This window comes from Tilletiopsis washingtonensis (assembly GCF_003144115.1).
Source record: "Tilletiopsis washingtonensis strain MCA 4186 unplaced genomic scaffold FA09scaffold_17, whole genome shotgun sequence".
Lineage (NCBI taxonomy): Eukaryota > Fungi > Basidiomycota > Exobasidiomycetes > Entylomatales > Tilletiopsis > Tilletiopsis washingtonensis.
Window position 1 is genome coordinate 363,722 of NW_020312014.1, and position 16,431 is coordinate 380,152.

At 68.7% G+C, this 16,431-nt stretch overlaps 8 protein-coding genes across 8 annotated transcripts; 3 read left to right on the forward strand and 5 right to left on the reverse strand.

Moving 5' to 3' along the window:
- Positions 1–54: 54 nt before the first annotated feature.
- On the reverse strand, positions 55–1,298 carry FA09DRAFT_346724 (hypothetical protein; the record flags this gene model as incomplete). Its single annotated transcript, XM_025744768.1, has 6 exons — positions 1,196–1,298; positions 1,025–1,135; positions 858–973; positions 453–708; positions 283–420; positions 55–224 (listed from the first exon to the last, which is right to left on the reverse strand). Exons 1-6 carry the CDS (start codon positions 1,278–1,280, stop codon positions 55–57), a joined length of 876 nt encoding a protein of 291 aa, XP_025596744.1. The 5' UTR covers positions 1,281–1,298.
- Positions 1,299–2,465: 1,167 nt separating this feature from the next.
- FA09DRAFT_299889 (Psf2-domain-containing protein) lies at positions 2,466–3,631 on the reverse strand (the record flags this gene model as incomplete). Its single annotated transcript, XM_025740311.1, has 4 exons — positions 2,466–2,885; positions 2,941–3,058; positions 3,112–3,208; positions 3,394–3,631. The coding sequence occupies 4 exons, from the start codon at positions 3,629–3,631 to the stop codon at positions 2,466–2,468; spliced, it is 873 nt and encodes a 290-aa protein (XP_025596745.1).
- Positions 3,632–4,035: 404 nt separating this feature from the next.
- Positions 4,036–4,728, forward strand: FA09DRAFT_331337 (hypothetical protein). The gene is made up of 5 exons (XM_025742982.1): positions 4,036–4,104; positions 4,163–4,316; positions 4,378–4,444; positions 4,502–4,536; positions 4,589–4,728. The coding sequence occupies exons 1-5, from the start codon at positions 4,075–4,077 to the stop codon at positions 4,615–4,617; spliced, it is 315 nt and encodes a 104-aa protein (XP_025596746.1). The 5' UTR covers positions 4,036–4,074; the 3' UTR covers positions 4,618–4,728.
- Positions 4,729–4,744: 16 nt separating this feature from the next.
- FA09DRAFT_362027 (hypothetical protein) lies at positions 4,745–9,529 on the reverse strand (the record flags this gene model as incomplete). Its single annotated transcript, XM_025745426.1, has 4 exons — positions 4,745–7,726; positions 7,777–7,889; positions 7,948–8,026; positions 8,084–9,529. The coding sequence occupies 4 exons, from the start codon at positions 9,527–9,529 to the stop codon at positions 4,745–4,747; spliced, it is 4,620 nt and encodes a 1,539-aa protein (XP_025596747.1).
- A 264-nt stretch (positions 9,530–9,793) lies between these two features.
- FA09DRAFT_340267 (hypothetical protein) lies at positions 9,794–10,330 on the forward strand (the record flags this gene model as incomplete). The annotated part of the gene is made up of 3 exons (XM_025744308.1): positions 9,794–9,874; positions 9,937–10,002; positions 10,178–10,330. The coding sequence occupies 3 exons, from the start codon at positions 9,794–9,796 to the stop codon at positions 10,328–10,330; spliced, it is 300 nt and encodes a 99-aa protein (XP_025596748.1).
- Positions 10,331–10,371: 41 nt separating this feature from the next.
- Positions 10,372–14,069, reverse strand: FA09DRAFT_331339 (hypothetical protein). Its single transcript, XM_025742983.1, has 7 exons — positions 12,679–14,069; positions 12,515–12,620; positions 11,682–12,459; positions 10,900–11,619; positions 10,824–10,839; positions 10,670–10,760; positions 10,372–10,609 (listed from the first exon to the last, which is right to left on the reverse strand). Exons 1-7 carry the CDS (start codon positions 13,987–13,989, stop codon positions 10,572–10,574), a joined length of 3,060 nt encoding a protein of 1,019 aa, XP_025596749.1. The 5' UTR covers positions 13,990–14,069; the 3' UTR covers positions 10,372–10,571.
- A 218-nt stretch (positions 14,070–14,287) lies between these two features.
- Positions 14,288–15,564, forward strand: FA09DRAFT_331340 (phosphatases II). The gene is made up of 7 exons (XM_025742984.1): positions 14,288–14,422; positions 14,484–14,615; positions 14,677–14,874; positions 15,016–15,100; positions 15,153–15,173; positions 15,225–15,316; positions 15,372–15,564. The coding sequence occupies exons 1-7, from the start codon at positions 14,340–14,342 to the stop codon at positions 15,424–15,426; spliced, it is 666 nt and encodes a 221-aa protein (XP_025596750.1). The 5' UTR covers positions 14,288–14,339; the 3' UTR covers positions 15,427–15,564.
- Positions 15,410–16,431, reverse strand: FA09DRAFT_89786 (hypothetical protein). The gene has a single exon (XM_025745890.1). The coding sequence runs from the start codon at positions 16,351–16,353 to the stop codon at positions 15,637–15,639; it is 717 nt and encodes a 238-aa protein (XP_025596751.1). The 5' UTR covers positions 16,354–16,431; the 3' UTR covers positions 15,410–15,636.

Below are 16,431 nucleotides of genomic sequence, written 5' to 3' on the forward strand. Positions count from 1 at the left end.
CGAGGTGTGTGGACGAGAGGCTTGTGGACGAAGCGTCGAGCGCGAGAGCGGCAGTCACTCGGAGCCCGAATCGGAAGCCTCAGCCTTGGCCTTCTTCGCCGCGCTCGGCTTCGCTTCCGCCTTGCAGGCCTTCTTCGCAGGACTTGCTGGCTTCTTCTCGTCGCCGGCAACATCGCCGGCCAGCAGGCCTGCGCACTGCGGCTTGAGCTTGTTCTTCCACGTCACTGCACGGACCGTGAAGCGTCAGCAGCAAGAGCTTGCAAGCTTCGCGGGCTGACTCACAGCGGATTCCCTCGGCAGTCCTGCCGGGCAGCAGCTCCTGCAGCCTCTCTAGATCCGTCTTGCTGAGAGTCAGCTGGCTCTTGGCGACGAGGTAGAGCAGCACGGTATTGACTGCGGTCGTGGCCATGCTCAGCTTGCCTGCGTCGGAAGCAGAAAGCCTGCAGACTCACGCTCTTCGGGCGTCCACGCCACAGTGGGTCCCGTGCGCCGAGCGTGCGAGCCGGGCCCGGGCGAGGAGCTGGACTTGCGCTTGGGCATGACGGGTGGTGCAGTGAGGGTAGTGGAGAGAGGTGGCAAGTCAAGGGGGCCCGCGGAGCGCGGGACAGCTCTTGATGAGCTCTCGCCGGCTCGACCGCCGCAGACCGCGGCGGACCATGATGTCTCCGGCAGTGAGACGGCGGACCAGCCGGCATGACCCCTCTCCGTCTCGTCTGGCACAGGTCAGACCCTCAGCTTAGAGATTGGCACCAAGAGGCAGAGTGGGAGAGACAGATGGCATTCACGGCGCGGAAGAGGGAGAGAACAGCCCAGCTCGGTAGCGCGTGGCCTCGCAGCCGCGACTACTCGTTCTTGACGCCGCTTGCTGCTTCAGGGGAGGACTTCTTGATGGCGCGCTTCTTGGGCGGAGGAGCGGACGCAGCACCGATCTGCAGCTCCGCCGACTGCTGCTTGATGCGGTTCTTCCACGTGTCTGGCTGGGGCGTCAGCGCATGGCCGACAAGTCAAGAAGCGAGCTACTCACGGCGCACGCTGTCGGGCGACCTGCCAGGCAGCAGCTCCTGGAGGCGCTCGACGTCGGCCTTGCTGAGCGTGACGACGTTCTTGCCGATGAGGTAGAGCATCATCGTCTGCACTGCGCATCAGTGAGCGAGTGAGCTCGGGCCGCCGAGCGCCGGGCACGTGCGGGACTCACGCTCCTCGCCCGTCCAGGCAGTGCTGCTGCTGGCCTTGGGGCGCGTGGGCGACGGCGTCTGGCTCTCGGAGCGGATGGGTGGCATGCTGCGGCGCGACTTGGGGTGATGGAGGGACGAGAAGGCATGATATGGCACACCGCTCGCAAACAAAGCGTCCCGGAGCACTGGGCCTCGATGCTCGAGCCTGCGCAGGCGCCTCCAGGAGCCGAGCAGCAGAGACCCTCTGCCATCAAGTCAGCGCTCGCCTGCTCCCGTGCTTCGCCGGTGCTCGCTCATGCCTCCAGTGTCCCGCCGCCGCTGCCAGCCGCTAGTCTCGCTTTGATGAGTGTGGGGCAATGTAGATTGCCATTGCACGAGCGCTCTGCCGGCGAGATGATAGCCCATCTGGTGCTCGTCGCGGACCGCAGTCAATGGTAGTGTGCGTGCGTCGGACCTTTCAGGGGCAAGCCGTGATGCACGGCCCGTGCCGTCGCGTAGCGCGCCTGCCCCACTGCCGCTCCGATGAGGTGTGCTCGAGCAGCGGCAGAGTATGCACGGAGCGCCAAAGAAGTCGCCAGGCAGGGAGCGCGGGTCCTTTCGGGGCATTGCGAGGCGTTCGCCTTGCCATATAGGCGTCTGCGCGCCGTTCTGCACGTCCGCAACGACCCGATCCCTGCCCTTGCCCTCCTTCCTCCTTCATTCTCCATCTTGTTGTCGTCGCACCACAATGCCGCCCAAGCGTGCCGCCACCACTGATGAGGATGACCGCGCTCCGAAGAAGCTGATCGCCTGGACGCCCGAGGAGAGTGAGTGCTGCTGCCGTCACCGTCGAATCGCTCTAGGCTGACGAGGGCGTATATGCGCAGTCGCTTCGATCTACAAGCTGCTTGCAGCCAAGGGCCAGCTGACCCTCACAGCCAAGGACGTCACGCGCGTGAGTCGGCTGAGGCCGAGTCCGTTTCTCTCCCTCATGATGTCGTGCGCCGCGCAGCTCGCCGAGTCGATGCCGCACCGCACCGAAGGCAGCATTCGCAGTGAGTAGGCTGAGGCGCCCGTGCCGCGCTTACCAGCGCTGATGCGACCTGCCGTGCAGCGATGTGGAAGAAGTCGGTCAGGCCGGAGCTCGTCGCTCTCGCGGCCGAGGACGCAAAGGGCGAGTCCAAGTGAGGCAATCGTCGGATCGTCATGTCGCGGCCGCTGAGCGAGAGCTAATGCAAGTGCTCGATCGATGCTGGGTATGATGGGTGGCGAAGGCCTGCATGTAGCCGGGTATCGTGCGGAGGGGCGAGCTCAGAAGAGATCCATGTCCGTCATGCTCTCGTTGGCCGCGAGGTGTTGCTGTTCCTGCCGTTGCTGCGTGCTCGTCGATGCATCTTGATCAGCGGCGGCAGCACTTGCGCGGCTCCTGCCAGCGTTGGGTGCCGCCCAGGCACCGACGTCCAAGTCCTGACTGTCGAGCGACTGCAGGCTCTCGTCGGCGAACGACGAGCCCATGGCGCCAGCGGCAAAGCTCTCGCCGCCGTCGTAGCCGCTCTCGTTGCCGCGCGTGCTCGCACGCGTGCTGTCGCCCACCTGTGCCTCGTTCGTCACGTCGCCCAGTCCAGCCTCGTCAGCCTCAGCGCCAGGCGGCAGCAGGAAGCGCAGGTCATTGAAGGCGCGGATGAAGAAGGGCCGCAGCTCTGCAATCTCGGAGAGCGAGATGTTCGTCATCTGCAGGCAGAAAGTGTGAGCTATCAGGCGCGGCCAGCAGTCTGAGATAGCTCACCTCGAGATGGAACGGGTTCACGCTGTTCAAACCCTGCAGCACCTTTGCCTGCCGCGCCTCGCGCAGGTCCTTGAGCAGCGAGCGCACGAGGTCCGAGTCGGGGATGTCGTCCGCAGCTCTGCAATGCTTGTCAGCGTCGGTACGATACGAGCGCATGCTCTGCTCACTCACGCTTCGAGCAGTAGCGTCGAGACGCCGACGTAGTGCAGCGGCACCGCGGCGAAGACTTGCTCCGATGTCTCCGCTTTGAGCAGCGCCCTGAGGCCCTCTGTGGAGTGAGTCAGTACAGAGCCGGCTTGCACATAGAGAGGCAAGCAGGCAGCAGCTCAAGCTCCGGCACCACGGCATCTGTCTGACGCTCATGCCCTGCTGTGCTGCCTGGCGTGCGTGCCCGGCCGCATCGCCGGCGCTCTCCCATCCCTCCATGTCGCCCGACGGCCTGCCGCGACTCACCGACGCTGAGCCACTCGGGCGCGACGATGCGCGCCTTGCGCTTGCCCTTGAGGTTCACGGCCAGCCAGAGCGGCACCTGCGCCTGCGTCGGCGGGCGGAAGGGCCCGTAGACGCCCTGGAAGAGACGCACGCGGTCCATGCGCTGCAGCGGCACGATGGCGACGTGCGTGGCCGTGGCGGAGAGGTACTCGGCCTCGGACGGCACGAGACCGGCGCGCAGCATCTGCGGCAGCGCCATGGCGGGCTCGCGGCGACGGGAGAAGGAGAGAGCGGGTTGTGGAGGAGAGGAGGGTGCGGTACGCCTTGCTCTCGGCGCGAAGCTCTCGCAGCCTTGGCGCGGCGCGGCAACGCGCGGCGCACCTCTTTGGCGTCACGCGACGCGCACCGCTGCCTCGACCAGAGGCCAAAGTCGTCGTCGCCTGCCGGCGCTTGCAGCCCTTGCCAATTCTCGCTGCGGATCAGCCTTCCAGCAGCGTTATATCAACCCTCAGCGGCTCAGACTTGTGCGCTCGGTCAGAAGCGAGGCAGCAGCGACCGAGGAGCAGCTCAAGGCAGGTGAGGGCGCTTCGGCCGCTTCGGCCGGCGCGCTCGCCGCGCGCACGGCTCATCGCGGCGCTCGGCTGGCGGAGCGGCTTCCCTCCCACCTCCACCTGCCACTCTCAATCCCATCCCGCCGCAGCCATGCCCTTCATCCACATCGTCCTCGTCAAGGTGCGTGCATGTGGCAGGGTGCGCTGTCTACTCAAGCTCACAAGACCCTCGCACACAGGTCAAGCCCGCCATCGCCGACGACTCGGCGCGCATGGCCGAGCTCGAGGCCAAGTTCCGCACGCTGGCCACCTACGAGGGCCCGAAGCAGCTGCTCGTCGAGCATGCATGGGGCCCGCCCGTGTACGCCGACCGCGCCCGGGGCTACAACTACGGTGAGTGACCGCTGTCCGCCAGTGCAGCTGCGAGCGGCCGCTGAGCCGCAACGCATGCCAGCGCTGTACTCCAAGTTCGAGAGCGAGCAGACGTTCATCGAGTACCGCGACTGCCCGGGGCACAAGGAGTGAGTCGCTGCATAACGAACGCCAGAGCCATGCACAGACTGATGCGCTGTACGCAGGTTCGTCAAGGAGCACATGGCGCCCAATGTCGATGGTGAGTCACGCCGACGCGGAGGTTCGCCACCTTCTCACGCACGTGTCCCCAGAGGTGCTGGCGTACGACGTGCACATGTGATGCATGAGTCATTCAATAAGTGTCGCTGGCGTGGCTTGATTGCAGTAGGGGACACATGCAGAGACGAGGAATGGGTTAGGTGTGGAGAGCGGCGCGAAGACGGAGCAAGGAGAGCCAGCAGGCGCACTTAGCGGCCCCGCCGCGCCCTCGGCACGCCCTTGATCGGCCGCCCGCCCGCCGGGCTGCCCGCTCCGGGCGTCGGCGCGGCGCCGAGGTTGAAGAAGCCTCCGCCGCCGGCCGCGGGGGCGCCTGTGGCTGGAGGCGTCTGCGGCGCGTTGGCATCTGGCGGTGCGCCGAAATGGAACGGCGCCGAGCCCGACGGCGTGGTCGGCTGGCTCGCACCGAAGACGAACGGCGACGCCGACGACTGCGACGACGCCTGCTGCTGGCCGAAGCCGCCGGCTGCCGGAGCCGCACCTGCGCTGCTGGGCATGCCGAAGGTGAAGCCAGCAGGCGCAGAGCCGTTGGCAGCCGGAGCAGGCGCGGAGGCGGCCGGAGCGCCAAAGGTGAAGCCCGTGCCGGCCGACGATGCGGCAGGCGTGCCGGGTGCAGACGGATTCCCGAAGCCGCCGAACGTGCTCGTCGACTGCGGTGCAGGCGCGCCGAACGGCGAGGCGGCGCGCGAGCTTGCGTTGCTGGCGGTGCCAGCGCCAAAGGCGCCAAATGACGGTGCCGCCGCTGCAGGTGCGCCGCTGCCAAAGGCGCCGAAGCTTGACGACGAGGCGGCAGGCTGGCCGAAGGTGAAGGTGCCCGATGATGGCGGCTGCGCGGGCTGCGCTGCAGGCGACGTAGGCGCTGGCGAGGCGCTGCCGGCTCCGAACGTGAAGGCCGGCGAGGGTGCCTGCTGCGGCGGCTGAGACGACGCAGCCGGCGCTGAGCTACCGAACATGCCTGTCGAAGACGCGGCCGGTGCGCCGAACGTAAAGCCGGAGGACGCTGCAGGCGCAGCAGCGCCGAAAGGTGTGGACGTGCTGCTTGCAGCAGACGCAGTCGAAGCTGCGCCCGCCGGCTTGAACGTGAAGCCACTCGGTGCGCTGTCCGTGCCCGACGCGGGTGTCGAAGCCTTCGCCGATCCGCCGAAGAGCGACGAGCCAATCGTGGTGCTCGCAGCCGACGTGCCGCTGCTGGTCTGGCTGCCGAACGTGAACGGCGTGGCGGCCGGAGCAGGCGCACTGGCAGCCTCGGTCGTGCTCGTCGACGGGGACTCCTGCATGCTGTTCCCTGCGCCTGCAGCGTCGCTAGTTGCAGCAGCCGGCGCCGGTGTCGCAGGCGTGGCTGCTCCAAACAGGTTCTTCGGGGACGCGCTCGGCGTGCCGAAGCCGCCGAAGGCAGGCGTCGCAGGCGCAACGGACGCTGCAGGCTTGTCTGCAGCAGGCGCTCCGAACAAAGAGCCGCCGCTGGCTGCCGCGGGCTTTGCGCCGAAGCTGAAGGCCGGCGTGCCCGAGGCAGGCGCTGCCGAGCTGGCAGGTGCGGCGCCGAAGCCTCCGAAGCTGAATGCAGCCTTGGGCGCCTCTGCCGCGCCGTTGGCATCCGCGGCCGCCTTCTTGGCTGGCGGATCGGCGCTCTGGCTCTTCGCCTCCTCATCGTCATCGGCAGAGCGCTTCTTGGGCGCGCCGAATCCGCCGAACGCGGGAGTCGCTGCAGGTGCCGAGCTTGAAGCGGATGCAGGTGCGCCAAAGCTGAACGTCGGCGCCGCAGTGGAAGATGCAGGCGGCTTCGGCGCCTCTGCCGTGGCGGCACTGCCGAAGAAGTTCGGCACGGGTCCGGACTTCTTCTCGTCGCGCGCCGGTGCCGCCGCGGGAGCGGCGGCCGGCATGCTGAAGAAGCTGGAAGCGCCGGCCGCGGGCGTAGCCTTTGCCTCGTCGCTCTTCTTCGCGGCCTCGGTCACAGCCGCAGGTGCGAAGGAGAAGAGAGGCTTGGGAGGCTCGCTGCTGGCAGACGACGCTGGCGGCGCCGCCTGAGCGGCAGGGAAGAACTTTGAGCTTGGCGGAGGAGACTTCTTTGGCGTCGTCGACTCCTGCGCTGGCGCAGCAAAGCCGCCGAAGCGGCTCAGGAGCGAGCCGCCCGCGCCCTCTGCGGACGCCGGCTTGTCGGCCGAAGCCGGCGCGCCGAAAGAGAAGGCAGGAGTGGAAGATGCCGGCTTGTCTGCACCAGCATCCTTCTGCTCGGTCGGCTTCGTCTGCTCGGTGGACACAGGCTTGGTGGCGGGAGCTGTCGACGCCGAGCTCGTCTTGCCGAACGCAAAGCCGCTTGGGAAGACCACCTCGGGCATCTTGACCTTCTCTAGCTCCAGGCGTTCCTCCTCTGCGTCGCCGTCCTCGTCATCGTCCTCCTCGAGGCCCACGCGGTTCGACTTGCCGCCGCGACGGTGCGCCGAGATCTGCTTCTGTGCACCTTGCCGCAGCGAGGAGCGCTCGCGGCGCACGGAGCCTGAGTCGGAGTCCGAGCGAACAGAGAAGACGTCGGGAGCGACCGAGGAGGCGCGCGATGCGGCGTTGGACTCCGGCACAGCAAGAGCAGCAGAGGCAGCAGCGCGCGAGCTCGAGGCCGAAGCCGCCGGAGCACTGACACCGCCTGCAGCGCCCGTGGAAGGCTGAGGCTTCTTTGCAGGCGCCGCCAAGCTTGCCTTGGCCGGTGTCTGCTTGACGGGTGCCGCCTTGACGGGCGAGAGCGCGCGGCCGGAACGCAGGCGTCGCGGCGACGGCTCGTTGTCCTCCTGCGGCTGCGTCTCCTTCGCGGGAGCCTCCTTGCGCGCTGCTGTGCGCGTCGAGACGCCGCGACGACGCGGAGGCTCGATGATCTCCTCTTCCTCTTCCTGCTCAGCCTCCTCATCTGTCGTGCCTTCCATCTCGTCGTTCGACTGCTCGTCGGCATGAGAGCCCGTGCTCATGGCGTCGTCCGCGCGTGGCTCGCGCAGGGGCTGCGCACGCTTTGTGCGCGCCCGCATGCCACCCTCGCTCGGACCAGCTGCGCGGTTGGCGCGCTGGGCGCGCGAGTACGGCGCGACGGACCTCGACAGGCTACCGCTCGCCTCCGCAGCCGGACGCCGCACCTCGGCGTCGCGCAGAGGCAGCGGCACGTGCACGCGAGACAGGCTGTGTGACGGAGGCTGTGCGGAGGATTAGCGCTGGTTCATTGGAAAGCAAGCAAGGCACTCACAAGGCTAGGTGTGGCGCTGCCAGCTCTCCGAATGTCGCCTAAGGGCGTCCGCATGCCCTCAAGGAAGTTGAGCACACGCTCGGCCTCGTTTTGAGGCGGCGGCGGCACCGGTTCTGGCGAGAGAGGCGCATGAGACAGAGCGCAAGCGCGCACAGGTCTCCTCTGACTCACGTCTTGCCTTGAGCTCGTCGCGCGAAACGAATCCCAACTCCTGATCCCAGACCATACGCCTCTTCTTTGCGCTCTGCGACTAAAGCCCGGTGATCAGCGGTGCGGACTGCTGCCATGTTCCCACTCTGGCACTCACAACAGCACTCATCTCCTCGTCCTCACGTTCTCGCTCTTTCCTCTTGCCCGGCGTGCCGCTCGCGACGCTGGCATTGTCAACATCCATGCCCGGCGCGGCGCTGCCGGCTCTGCTGATGCTCATGGAGCCCTCGCGGCGGCGCACAGCGTACTCGCGCAGCAGGCTCTCGCCCGCCGACTCTCGGGCCGCTGGCGGCGCAAGGCCGAGCGAGCTCCAGGTCCGTGTGCGCGCCACCTGGCCTGAGCCCAGGCGGCTGGCGCTCGGGCTCGCGCTGATGCTGGACCCTGCGTACAGCGAGGCCGGTCGCGAGAGCGACGTGGTCGGCGGGTACACACCGCGAGACTGGCCAAGCAGCGACGAGCGGCCTGCATCAGATCCGGCAGTGACTGCGCCAGTCGAGGCGCGCGCACGGCGAGCGAATGGCGAACGCGAAGGCAGCGCTGCGGCTGCGGTCTGCAGAGGAGCATCGGCCAGGCCCGCGAGGCGTCGCTCTGAGCCGTAGCCGAAGGCAAAGGAGGGCGTGGAGGGCGATGCGCCCGGCGTGCCTCCGCGCTGAGGCGTAGTAGCGTAGAGCGAAGAGGGCCGTGGCGTGGGCGCCGCTGAGAGACGGGCGCGCCCGTAGGTCTGCACGGCAGCGCTGGCATTCGAGCGCGCCGGCGAGGGACTGCGCGTAGCCATGCGAGCGTCATTGGCAGGCACGCCGGGCGCCAGCCACGAGGACGTGGAACGCGTGAGCGGAGTGGCGGCCGCACCTCCAGCACCACCTGCGTTGATGGGCGGCTGCGACAGCCGCGAGCGGGCGCCCAGCGAGCCCGTCCACGACATGGGTGGAGGCGGCGGAGGAGCACCAGCACCGCCGGCACCGCGGCGCCTCGGCGGCGCCCCTCCGCTGGCCTGCGACTCGAGGTCGCCGCTGGATGCGTGCGCCGACGAGGCGAGGCGGCCGCCGATGGCGCGCAGCGAGCCGCGGCCCAGGCTGCCGTAGCGGTCGACGTCGGGCTCGTCGGTGGAGGCCGCGCCCGTCCGCCGCTGCGAGCGGCGCGTGAGAGAGCCCATCGAGGCCGACGACGGCAGTGCGAGGCTGCGGTCGTCGGAGCGGGCGCCGCGTGTCGACGCAGCGGGGCCGGCGCCTGCCTGGCTCGAGGAGCCGCCGGCGACGCCGAGCCAGCCGAGCGGGCGCGAGATGGCGCGGCCCAGCGAGCCGAGCAGGCCGGCGGAGCGCTGCGGCTGCGGCGGCGAGCCGGCCTCTGCGTCGCCGCCGGTGCGCGCCGAGGGCGAGGCGTGCAGCGAGGGTGTCGAGGCCGACGCTGTCAGGCTCTGTGCCGACGCCGAGGCAGCGAGGCCGGTGCCGCTGCGCCGCGCGTACGGCCGGTTGGCCTCGAGGCGCGAGGCGCGCGCCGGGCCGCGGGCGCTGCGGCGCGTCGGCAGGGGCGACTCGTGCTGCATGATGTGCGACGGAGAGCGCCGGACGGGGAGTCTTGAGGAGCGCCGGCGAGCAGGGCAGGCCCGGGCAGCGAGATGGGAGGGGCGGAGGAAGAATCGGCACGGTGCGGCGCGGCCTGAGCTTGGCCTCGAGCTTCGCTGCCAGCGACGCGGCGGCACGTGACAGACGCGCTCGCGCCGGTCCCACGCCCCCCGGCCCGGCTGGCTCTGGCTGCGCCTCGCACGTTGTCTCTCCACCACCTCCACCTGCTCGCCGTCGTCGCCGCCATGTCCCGCTCCGCCGCACAGACGTACGAGTCGCAGAACGACGACCAGCTCGGCAAGCTGCTCGACAAGGTCAAGGCCCTGGTGCGTGCCCCGCCGGCCCGGCCACCGCATCCGCTGCACGCACACTGACGCATCTGCCGCAGCGCGGCGTGACCAACGACATCCACGACGACGCCGAGTCGCAGCGAACAGGCCTGCTGGCAGATGCTGTGAGTGACGCGAGCGGCGCGGAGGCATGTGTTGCGCGGCGCTGCGTCAGAACGGTTCGAAGTCATGCGTCTGCGAGGAAGGGCGTGCGCGGCCATGGGCTGGCTTACAGGGCTGCATGCTGTCACGGCGCCACATCGCCGCATTCCGTGCAAGTGCTGACCCATGCGCACCCAGTCCGAGTCCTTCGATGCCTTCTCCGACCGCCTCTCGCACACCAGCACCCGCTTCACGCGCTCGGTCGTCAACGGCGCGCGCGGACACCGCACCACGCTGTACATCGTCGCCGGCGTCGTGGGCCTCTTCCTCTTCTGGCACTTCTTCTTCTGAGCGGCATCGCCGCCGCCGGAGCAGCAGAAGTGCCACCACGTCAAGACTGCGGGCCCATAGCGCATCGCTTGGTGCTGCGCTACACGCGCAGCCGGGTGTTTGGCTCGCGCGCGCCCGAACGAGCATCCGCTGCGCATCCTGCAGTCTCTCGACACGTGCAGTGGATTAGAGCAGCTATGCAACAGTGTAGGATGACACGACGGAGACGCAAATAAGGGCCCGTCGTCTTCGCAACGCAGCCTCACCGCTCTACAACGAGCGCAGTCACCACGGCCACATCTGGCGGACAACAACAAGTCAGCGATGCCGATATGCTGCGACGCTACAACTCGGGCTCACCGTCAACCTTGCCGCCTGGGAAGCGGATGCCGTGGCGCGCGGCCTCGCGCTCGAACGGACTCTGCTTGTTCGGCGAGCGCATGCACATGATCTAGAGGAGGAAAGGGGGCGTGAGCAATGCGAAGCACTTGCGACATCACCAGCTCAGACGTACGGCATACTGGACGAGGCTGTGTGATGGCGGTTGTCAGCGCCGCAAGCCAGTGGTCCACTGCATCGGCGGCACTCACTTGTGCGCCACGGCCTGCGTCAGGCTGCGCTCCTCTGCGGCCGCGTCTCCGCTGACGGTGCCCTTCTCACGCGCGGCGACCCAGGTCTGGTGGTGCTTCTCCTTGACGAAGCGCACGAGCTGCGTCGTCTCTGGCGTGCTGACGTTGTCGAAGAACCCGTCGGTGGCCACGATGACGAGGTCGCCGGCACGCAGCTGGGCCTGCCAGAGGTGCGCGTCGCGCGGCGACGAGTCGATGGAGCCGGAGCGCCGCATGGCCGGCGGCAGCTTGGCGAGCTGAAGCGGCGTGTTGAAGCCGTGCTGCAGCGGCGCAGAGGCGTAGAAGACGCCCTCGCGCGCCTCGGTGCTGCTTGCTGCTGAGCCGCTGGCGCCCGCCTTGCCGGAGCGCCCGCTCGTGCGCAGTACCAGGAAGCCAGAGTCGCCCACATTGGCCGAGCGCAGGATGCCCTTGGTCGAGTCCAGCGTGATGACCGTGGCTGTGGAGCTGCCGGCCGGCACCTCGGGCTGCTCGAGCGTGCGCTCGTACGCGTACTCCAGGATCGACAGCGGCGCGCCGCCGTGCGAGGCGCCGTCGGCGGAAGAGCCGGGCGTGGTAGGCGGCGTGCTATCGGAAGAGGCGCTCGAGCTCGACGAACCAAGCGAGCCCGAGTCGATGTCAAGCCGGTCAGGGCACGCGACGTGCTGCTGAGCATATGCCGTTGCGTGGTACATGAGCGACTGACTGCACGAGGAGGCAATGGTGTCAGCTGTGCGTTTGGCGACCACGAGCACACGTTCACTCACCTGAACAGTGCCGGGTCGATGCCGTTCTCAGCCCAGCCACCGACACCGTCGGCGACGGCGATGAGCACGTCTCCGCCGCCGTCAGTCTCGCCCTCCGTGCCGCGCATGCGCGAGACCGTGAGCGCGTCCTCGCCGGCGTCACCTTCTCTCAGCAGGCCGTCGCGCCATCGCCCGATGTCCGAGTCCGACGGGAAGCCCTGCTGCGGCAGCGGCGGCACGTCCTCGCCCATGAGCGCCGCGCGGGCCTCTGCAGCCTCCGCCTCCGCCTCGGCCCGCTCCTCCGGATCAAGATCCTGGTCCTCGTCGCGCTCCTGCGCCGCGGCGCCGCGCGGCTTGCCGGCAAAGGCGTAGCCGGTGAGGAAGTGGAACGGCGCCAGAGGTTGCCGGTACGCTGCAGACGACACGAACGTGCGTGACTCGGGCGGCGCCATGCGCGCAGTGGCAGTTGGCCGCTTCGCGGCCCGCCATACCGCAGACATCAGCCTCTTCTCTTCGCCATATCGCACATAGCGAAGCTGGCCGTTGGGCGCCTTGGCGGGAGGCTTTTCGATGAACGGCCCAGCTCGCCGCACCGCCTCTCGTGCCGCTGACCGGAAGTCGTCGATGAGCGTCGCGTCAATCTCGCCCCGCTCAGCGGCGGCGGCCAGAGTCGCCTTTGCCTCCTCGGCCATGTTGCCGCGGAAGCGTGCGACGAGCGGAATGCGGCGCATGCCGAACTCAGCATACGCCTGCAGGATGCCCTGCGCGACCAGATCGGAGCGCGTGATGCCGCCAAAGACTAGGCGCAAGTCACATGAGCGAGGCCCGGGCTCGCAGGGCTTGCAATGACTCACTATTGACGAAGATGCAGCGCACGCTTCTGTCCAGACTCAGGATTTCCATCGCCGCCTTGGAGTTCTGGATCGACGCACCGCCACCGCCGTCGAAGAAGTTTGCCGGCTGCACAGGCGTCAGTTGTCGAGGCAGTGCCAGTCGCTGCTTGCGCCCGTCCACTCACATGCCCGCCCTCGTCGACCACGCCATCAAAGGTGCCCATGCCCATGCCAGCACCGTAGCCAAAGAGTCCGATGTTGCCCATGTGCTGCCGGTACACGAGACCCTGTTCGTCGGCGAGCCGCTCGAGGAACGAATTGGCCTGTCCGTACGCCGACCGACGCAGCGATGGCCGCGACTGGCGCGCCTCGGAGAGGGGCTCCTCGGGCGGCGTGCTGATCTGCTCTCTCTCGCGCCGCTCCTGCGCGCGTGCCGCCTTCTCGCCGCGCTTCTTCGCCTCCGCATACACAGGCGGCCACACCTCATTGGCGTCGCGCGAGAGCGCCTTGATCTTTGGCTGCCGGTTTGCGGCGAAGTCGTCAAAGTCGAGCTGTGCGCTGTTCAGAAGAACCGTGCCTTTGCTCTGCACCACATTCTTGTCATCGATCTTGGCCCCGTCGGGTGTCTTTAGCGCAAAGCCGAGGTTGATCGTGAAGCGCTCGCCGTCGGCCTTCCAGTACAGCGTCACGAGCTGCTGGACGCACGCCTTGAAGGCGCGGTACGCAGTCTCCGGAAAGGAGCGCGCCCAGTCGCTGGCCGTCAGGGCCTCCAATGCGCGCTCGGCCGCGGCCGTGGCGACCTGTTGCAGCGCTGCATCGCTGCCGCTGGGCTCGGCGGGCGCCTCGCCGAGCGGCGCAAAGGAGCGGACGGGATGAGCCAGGAGCGGCGAGACGTCGATCGGCACGCGCAGCACGAGCGGCGGCAGCGTCACCTGCCGCGGCGGCTCATCGGCCAGGCGCTGGTACACCGGCGAAAGGCGCATCTCGGGCCCGAGCACGCCGTTGTTGGGCGCGCGAGCGGCGTCGATGTCGAGGCGCACGTCGAAGAAGCTGGGGCGCGTGAAGCGCGAGAGGCGCAGCAGCGGCGGCTGCGAGGCTGCGAGGCGCACGGGCGGCCGCCCGTCCACGTGGGCCTGCGCGCTGAGCCACTGGATGCCGGCACGCAGCTCGGCGAGCGAGGCGACGACGAGCTCTGGCTGGAGTGACCTCTCATCGGCGCCGCCCTGGGCGCGCAGGAAGGCATGGCGCCCCGTCGGGCTCATCTTGACGTAGCGCTGCTCCAGCTCGGCCGGCTCGCGCGACTCGAGCGGCGGCAGATAGGCATCGGCACGCCGGGAGCGCTTGGCTAGCGGCGGCTCGGCGGGCGTGTACAGGGCGGGGACCTCTGCGTGGAGCAGGGCGCGCGCCTGTGCCGGCAGCAGGCTCATGTGCCGCGCCGGCCCGGGCAGCGCGGCGGCGGCGAGGCGCAGGCGCGCGCCGCGCAGCAGGAGCGCCATGGCGGCAGGAGGGCGAGGAAGAGGCAGCGGAGGACGGCGTGTGCGGTGCGGTGCGGCGGCGTCGAGGAGCTTGCTGCGCCGGGCGCTGTCACGGTCGGGACGCAAGAGGCGGGCGGGCGAGGAGGCTGCGTTGGGCCGTCTGGCAACGCGCACGGCGCACCCGAGATGCGCGCCTGGCTGGGGCGCGCCGGATGCCGCGGCACGCACGCCGCGGCTCTGCGGCGCCCCGGACAAGGGGCCACCTGCACGCTGCGCCTCGCTGGCTGCTCTGCCCTTGCCTTCGCTCCTCAACACCCGCAGCACGCTCCTCAGCCAGCACACACGCGCCAGCCGCGTACCCACCGTGCGGCATGTCCGCCGCCGCCGCCGCCGCTGCTGCTGCCGGCGCCGCCGCCTTTCCCCAGAGCCTCGCCCTCGAGCCGGCCGAGTGGAGGTGCGTGGCTGCTTGCGCGTGCTCAGCGCACCTGGCGCTGCCGACGCTCACGCATGCGCAGGTACGAGATGCGCCACTCGATGCAGGCCGTCGCACCCGCCCTCTATCTCGGGCCCGCAGAGGCGGGCAAGGATCTGCAGCGCCTCACTGCCGCCGGCATCACGGCGCTGCTGCTGCTGCGCTCGCCGCACGAGTGAGTGCCGCTGGGCGGGGACATGCGTGTCGGGCGTCTCGGTCTGATGCAAGCGCTGCAGGACGCCCTTTGTGCGCCCGCGCTTTCCCGAGCACTTCGTCTATCTCGTCCTCGACGACGTCGCCGACCAGGACACGCAGAACCTCATCCGCCTCCTGCCGCGCGCCCGCGCCTTCATCGACGAACAGCTGGCGCGCGGCGGCCAAGTGCTTGTGCACGACGACGGCGGCATCAGCAGGGCGCCGGCGGTGGTCGTCATGTGAGTGTGCGGCAGATGTGGGAGGGCACGTGGTGCGGCAGTGGGGCAAGGCTGGCGGCGTGGCCTCGCAAGGGCGAGGCTTGTGCCCCTGCGATCTACGTCCAGTCGCCTCGCAGCATATTCACGCCGTGTCCTCCGCAGGTACCTGATGGACCGGTATCAAGTCACGTTCGACGCCGCGCTGGCACACGTCCAAGCGAGGCGCTACTGCATGCACATCAATCCTGTAAGTCTTGCAGCAGTGCTTCGTGCTATACGTGCTCACGCGTCCTCCACAGGGCTTCTTGAATCAGATCAAGGTGCGCATGGCTGCACGTCTCGATGTCGCACGCGGCTGACGCCAGATACAGGAGTTCGAGGCGCTCAGTCGCGCTCAGCACTCCTACGCGGGTGCCGATATGTCTGATGCTGTCTCCTCGCGACGGAAGCGGGAGATGGACGAGTGAGTCGCCAGGCCCTCGCTGGCATGATGTGGACCTCGACTGACATGCCCCCAGCGAGGACGATGAAGAGATGAACGCCCCGCGCACGGGCATGACGCCCTTTCAGTAGCCGCCGACGACCCGCCGGCATGACGAGACAACACCAAGTCACCCCACACACACACATCTTTCATACCCCGCCACAATTAGTTCACGACATCGGCGAAGAGTGACTGGTCACGACTCAATCAGGACGACATTAGGCGCGAGCCAGGTTGCGGCGGCCGAGCGGCGCTGCTTTGAGCGCCACGGGATCGACGCGCACTGCGGACGACGGCTATCAGGGGATGCTGCTCGCGCTTCCACGTGGCGAAGACTCACGCTCGGCATTGACGACCTCGGCAGCCTCGACGGTGCCCGACAGGGCGCGCTGCGCCGTCTCTTGCATGCGGGCGCGGCGGGCGGCCGCCTCGGCGACGTCGCGGGCGTCGGGCGTGTAGTAGGTGATGCGGTTGCGCGGCTGCGAGGCCGGAGCAGCAGCCGGCTCGAGGAGCGAGCGGCGCGGCAGCTTCTCCTGCTCCTCCTCGTCCTGCGCGGCGCGAGCTTGCTTGCGCTCCGCGAGCGCGGCGTCGTTCTCGTCGTCGCGAGACGCAGCCTCGGCGGCGGTGGGACCGTCGTCGAGCTCCTTGGGCTCGGCGTGTGCGAAGACGAGGTCTTGCGTGCGCGGCACAGGTGCGGCGCGAGTCGGGCGTGCGGCGCCGAGCAGCAGCAGCAGCGCGGGCATGAGAGAGGTGATCTGCATGGCGGAGAGGTGCAGTGGGGGATGAGAGGCAAAGAGAGTGGAGTGTAAAGAAAGGCAGTCCGGCTGAGTGAAGCGAAGGGGGAGAGCAGGGTGAGATGCGATGTGTGAGGCGAGCGAGAGGGACACGGTCTTGGGATGCGAGCTGCAGAGCGAGAGAGTCAAGGACCGGCCTGGGAGAGAGAGATGGATGTGAGGAGCTAGGATCTGGCACGGCTGCTCCGCCCTTCTTGAGGCGAGCGGGGGTTCATGGATCATGCGCCAGGTCCACACTGTGAGGCGCAGGCCCCGCTTTGCGGCACGCGGCGCCCTGATCAGGGGCAACAATAAGGTGAC

Coding starts and splice junctions, on each gene's coding strand:
- FA09DRAFT_331337 (XM_025742982.1), top strand. CDS start 4,075: ATGCCCTTCATCCACATCGTCCTCGTCAAG. Junction 4,317..4,377: donor CGCCCGGGGCTACAACTACG/GTGAGTGACCGC, acceptor AACGCATGCCAG/CGCTGTACTCCAAGTTCGAG. Junction 4,445..4,501: donor GACTGCCCGGGGCACAAGGA/GTGAGTCGCTGC, acceptor CGCTGTACGCAG/GTTCGTCAAGGAGCACATGG.
- FA09DRAFT_331339 (XM_025742983.1), bottom strand. CDS start 13,989: ATGGCGCTCCTGCTGCGCGGCGCGCGCCTGCGCCTCGCCGCCGCCGCG. Junction 12,621..12,678: donor TGGTCGACGAGGGCGGGCAT/GTGAGTGGACGG, acceptor ACGCCTGTGCAG/CCGGCAAACTTCTTCGACGG. Junction 10,610..10,669: donor CCCAGGCGGCAAGGTTGACG/GTGAGCCCGAGT, acceptor GTTGTCCGCCAG/ATGTGGCCGTGGTGACTGCG.
- FA09DRAFT_331340 (XM_025742984.1), top strand. CDS start 14,340: ATGTCCGCCGCCGCCGCCGCCGCTGCTGCTGCCGGCGCCGCCGCCTTT. Junction 14,423..14,483: donor CTCGAGCCGGCCGAGTGGAG/GTGCGTGGCTGC, acceptor ACGCATGCGCAG/GTACGAGATGCGCCACTCGA. Junction 15,174..15,224: donor GCTTCTTGAATCAGATCAAG/GTGCGCATGGCT, acceptor CGCCAGATACAG/GAGTTCGAGGCGCTCAGTCG.
- FA09DRAFT_89786 (XM_025745890.1), bottom strand. CDS start 16,353: ATGATCCATGAACCCCCGCTCGCCTCAAGAAGGGCGGAGCAGCCGTGC.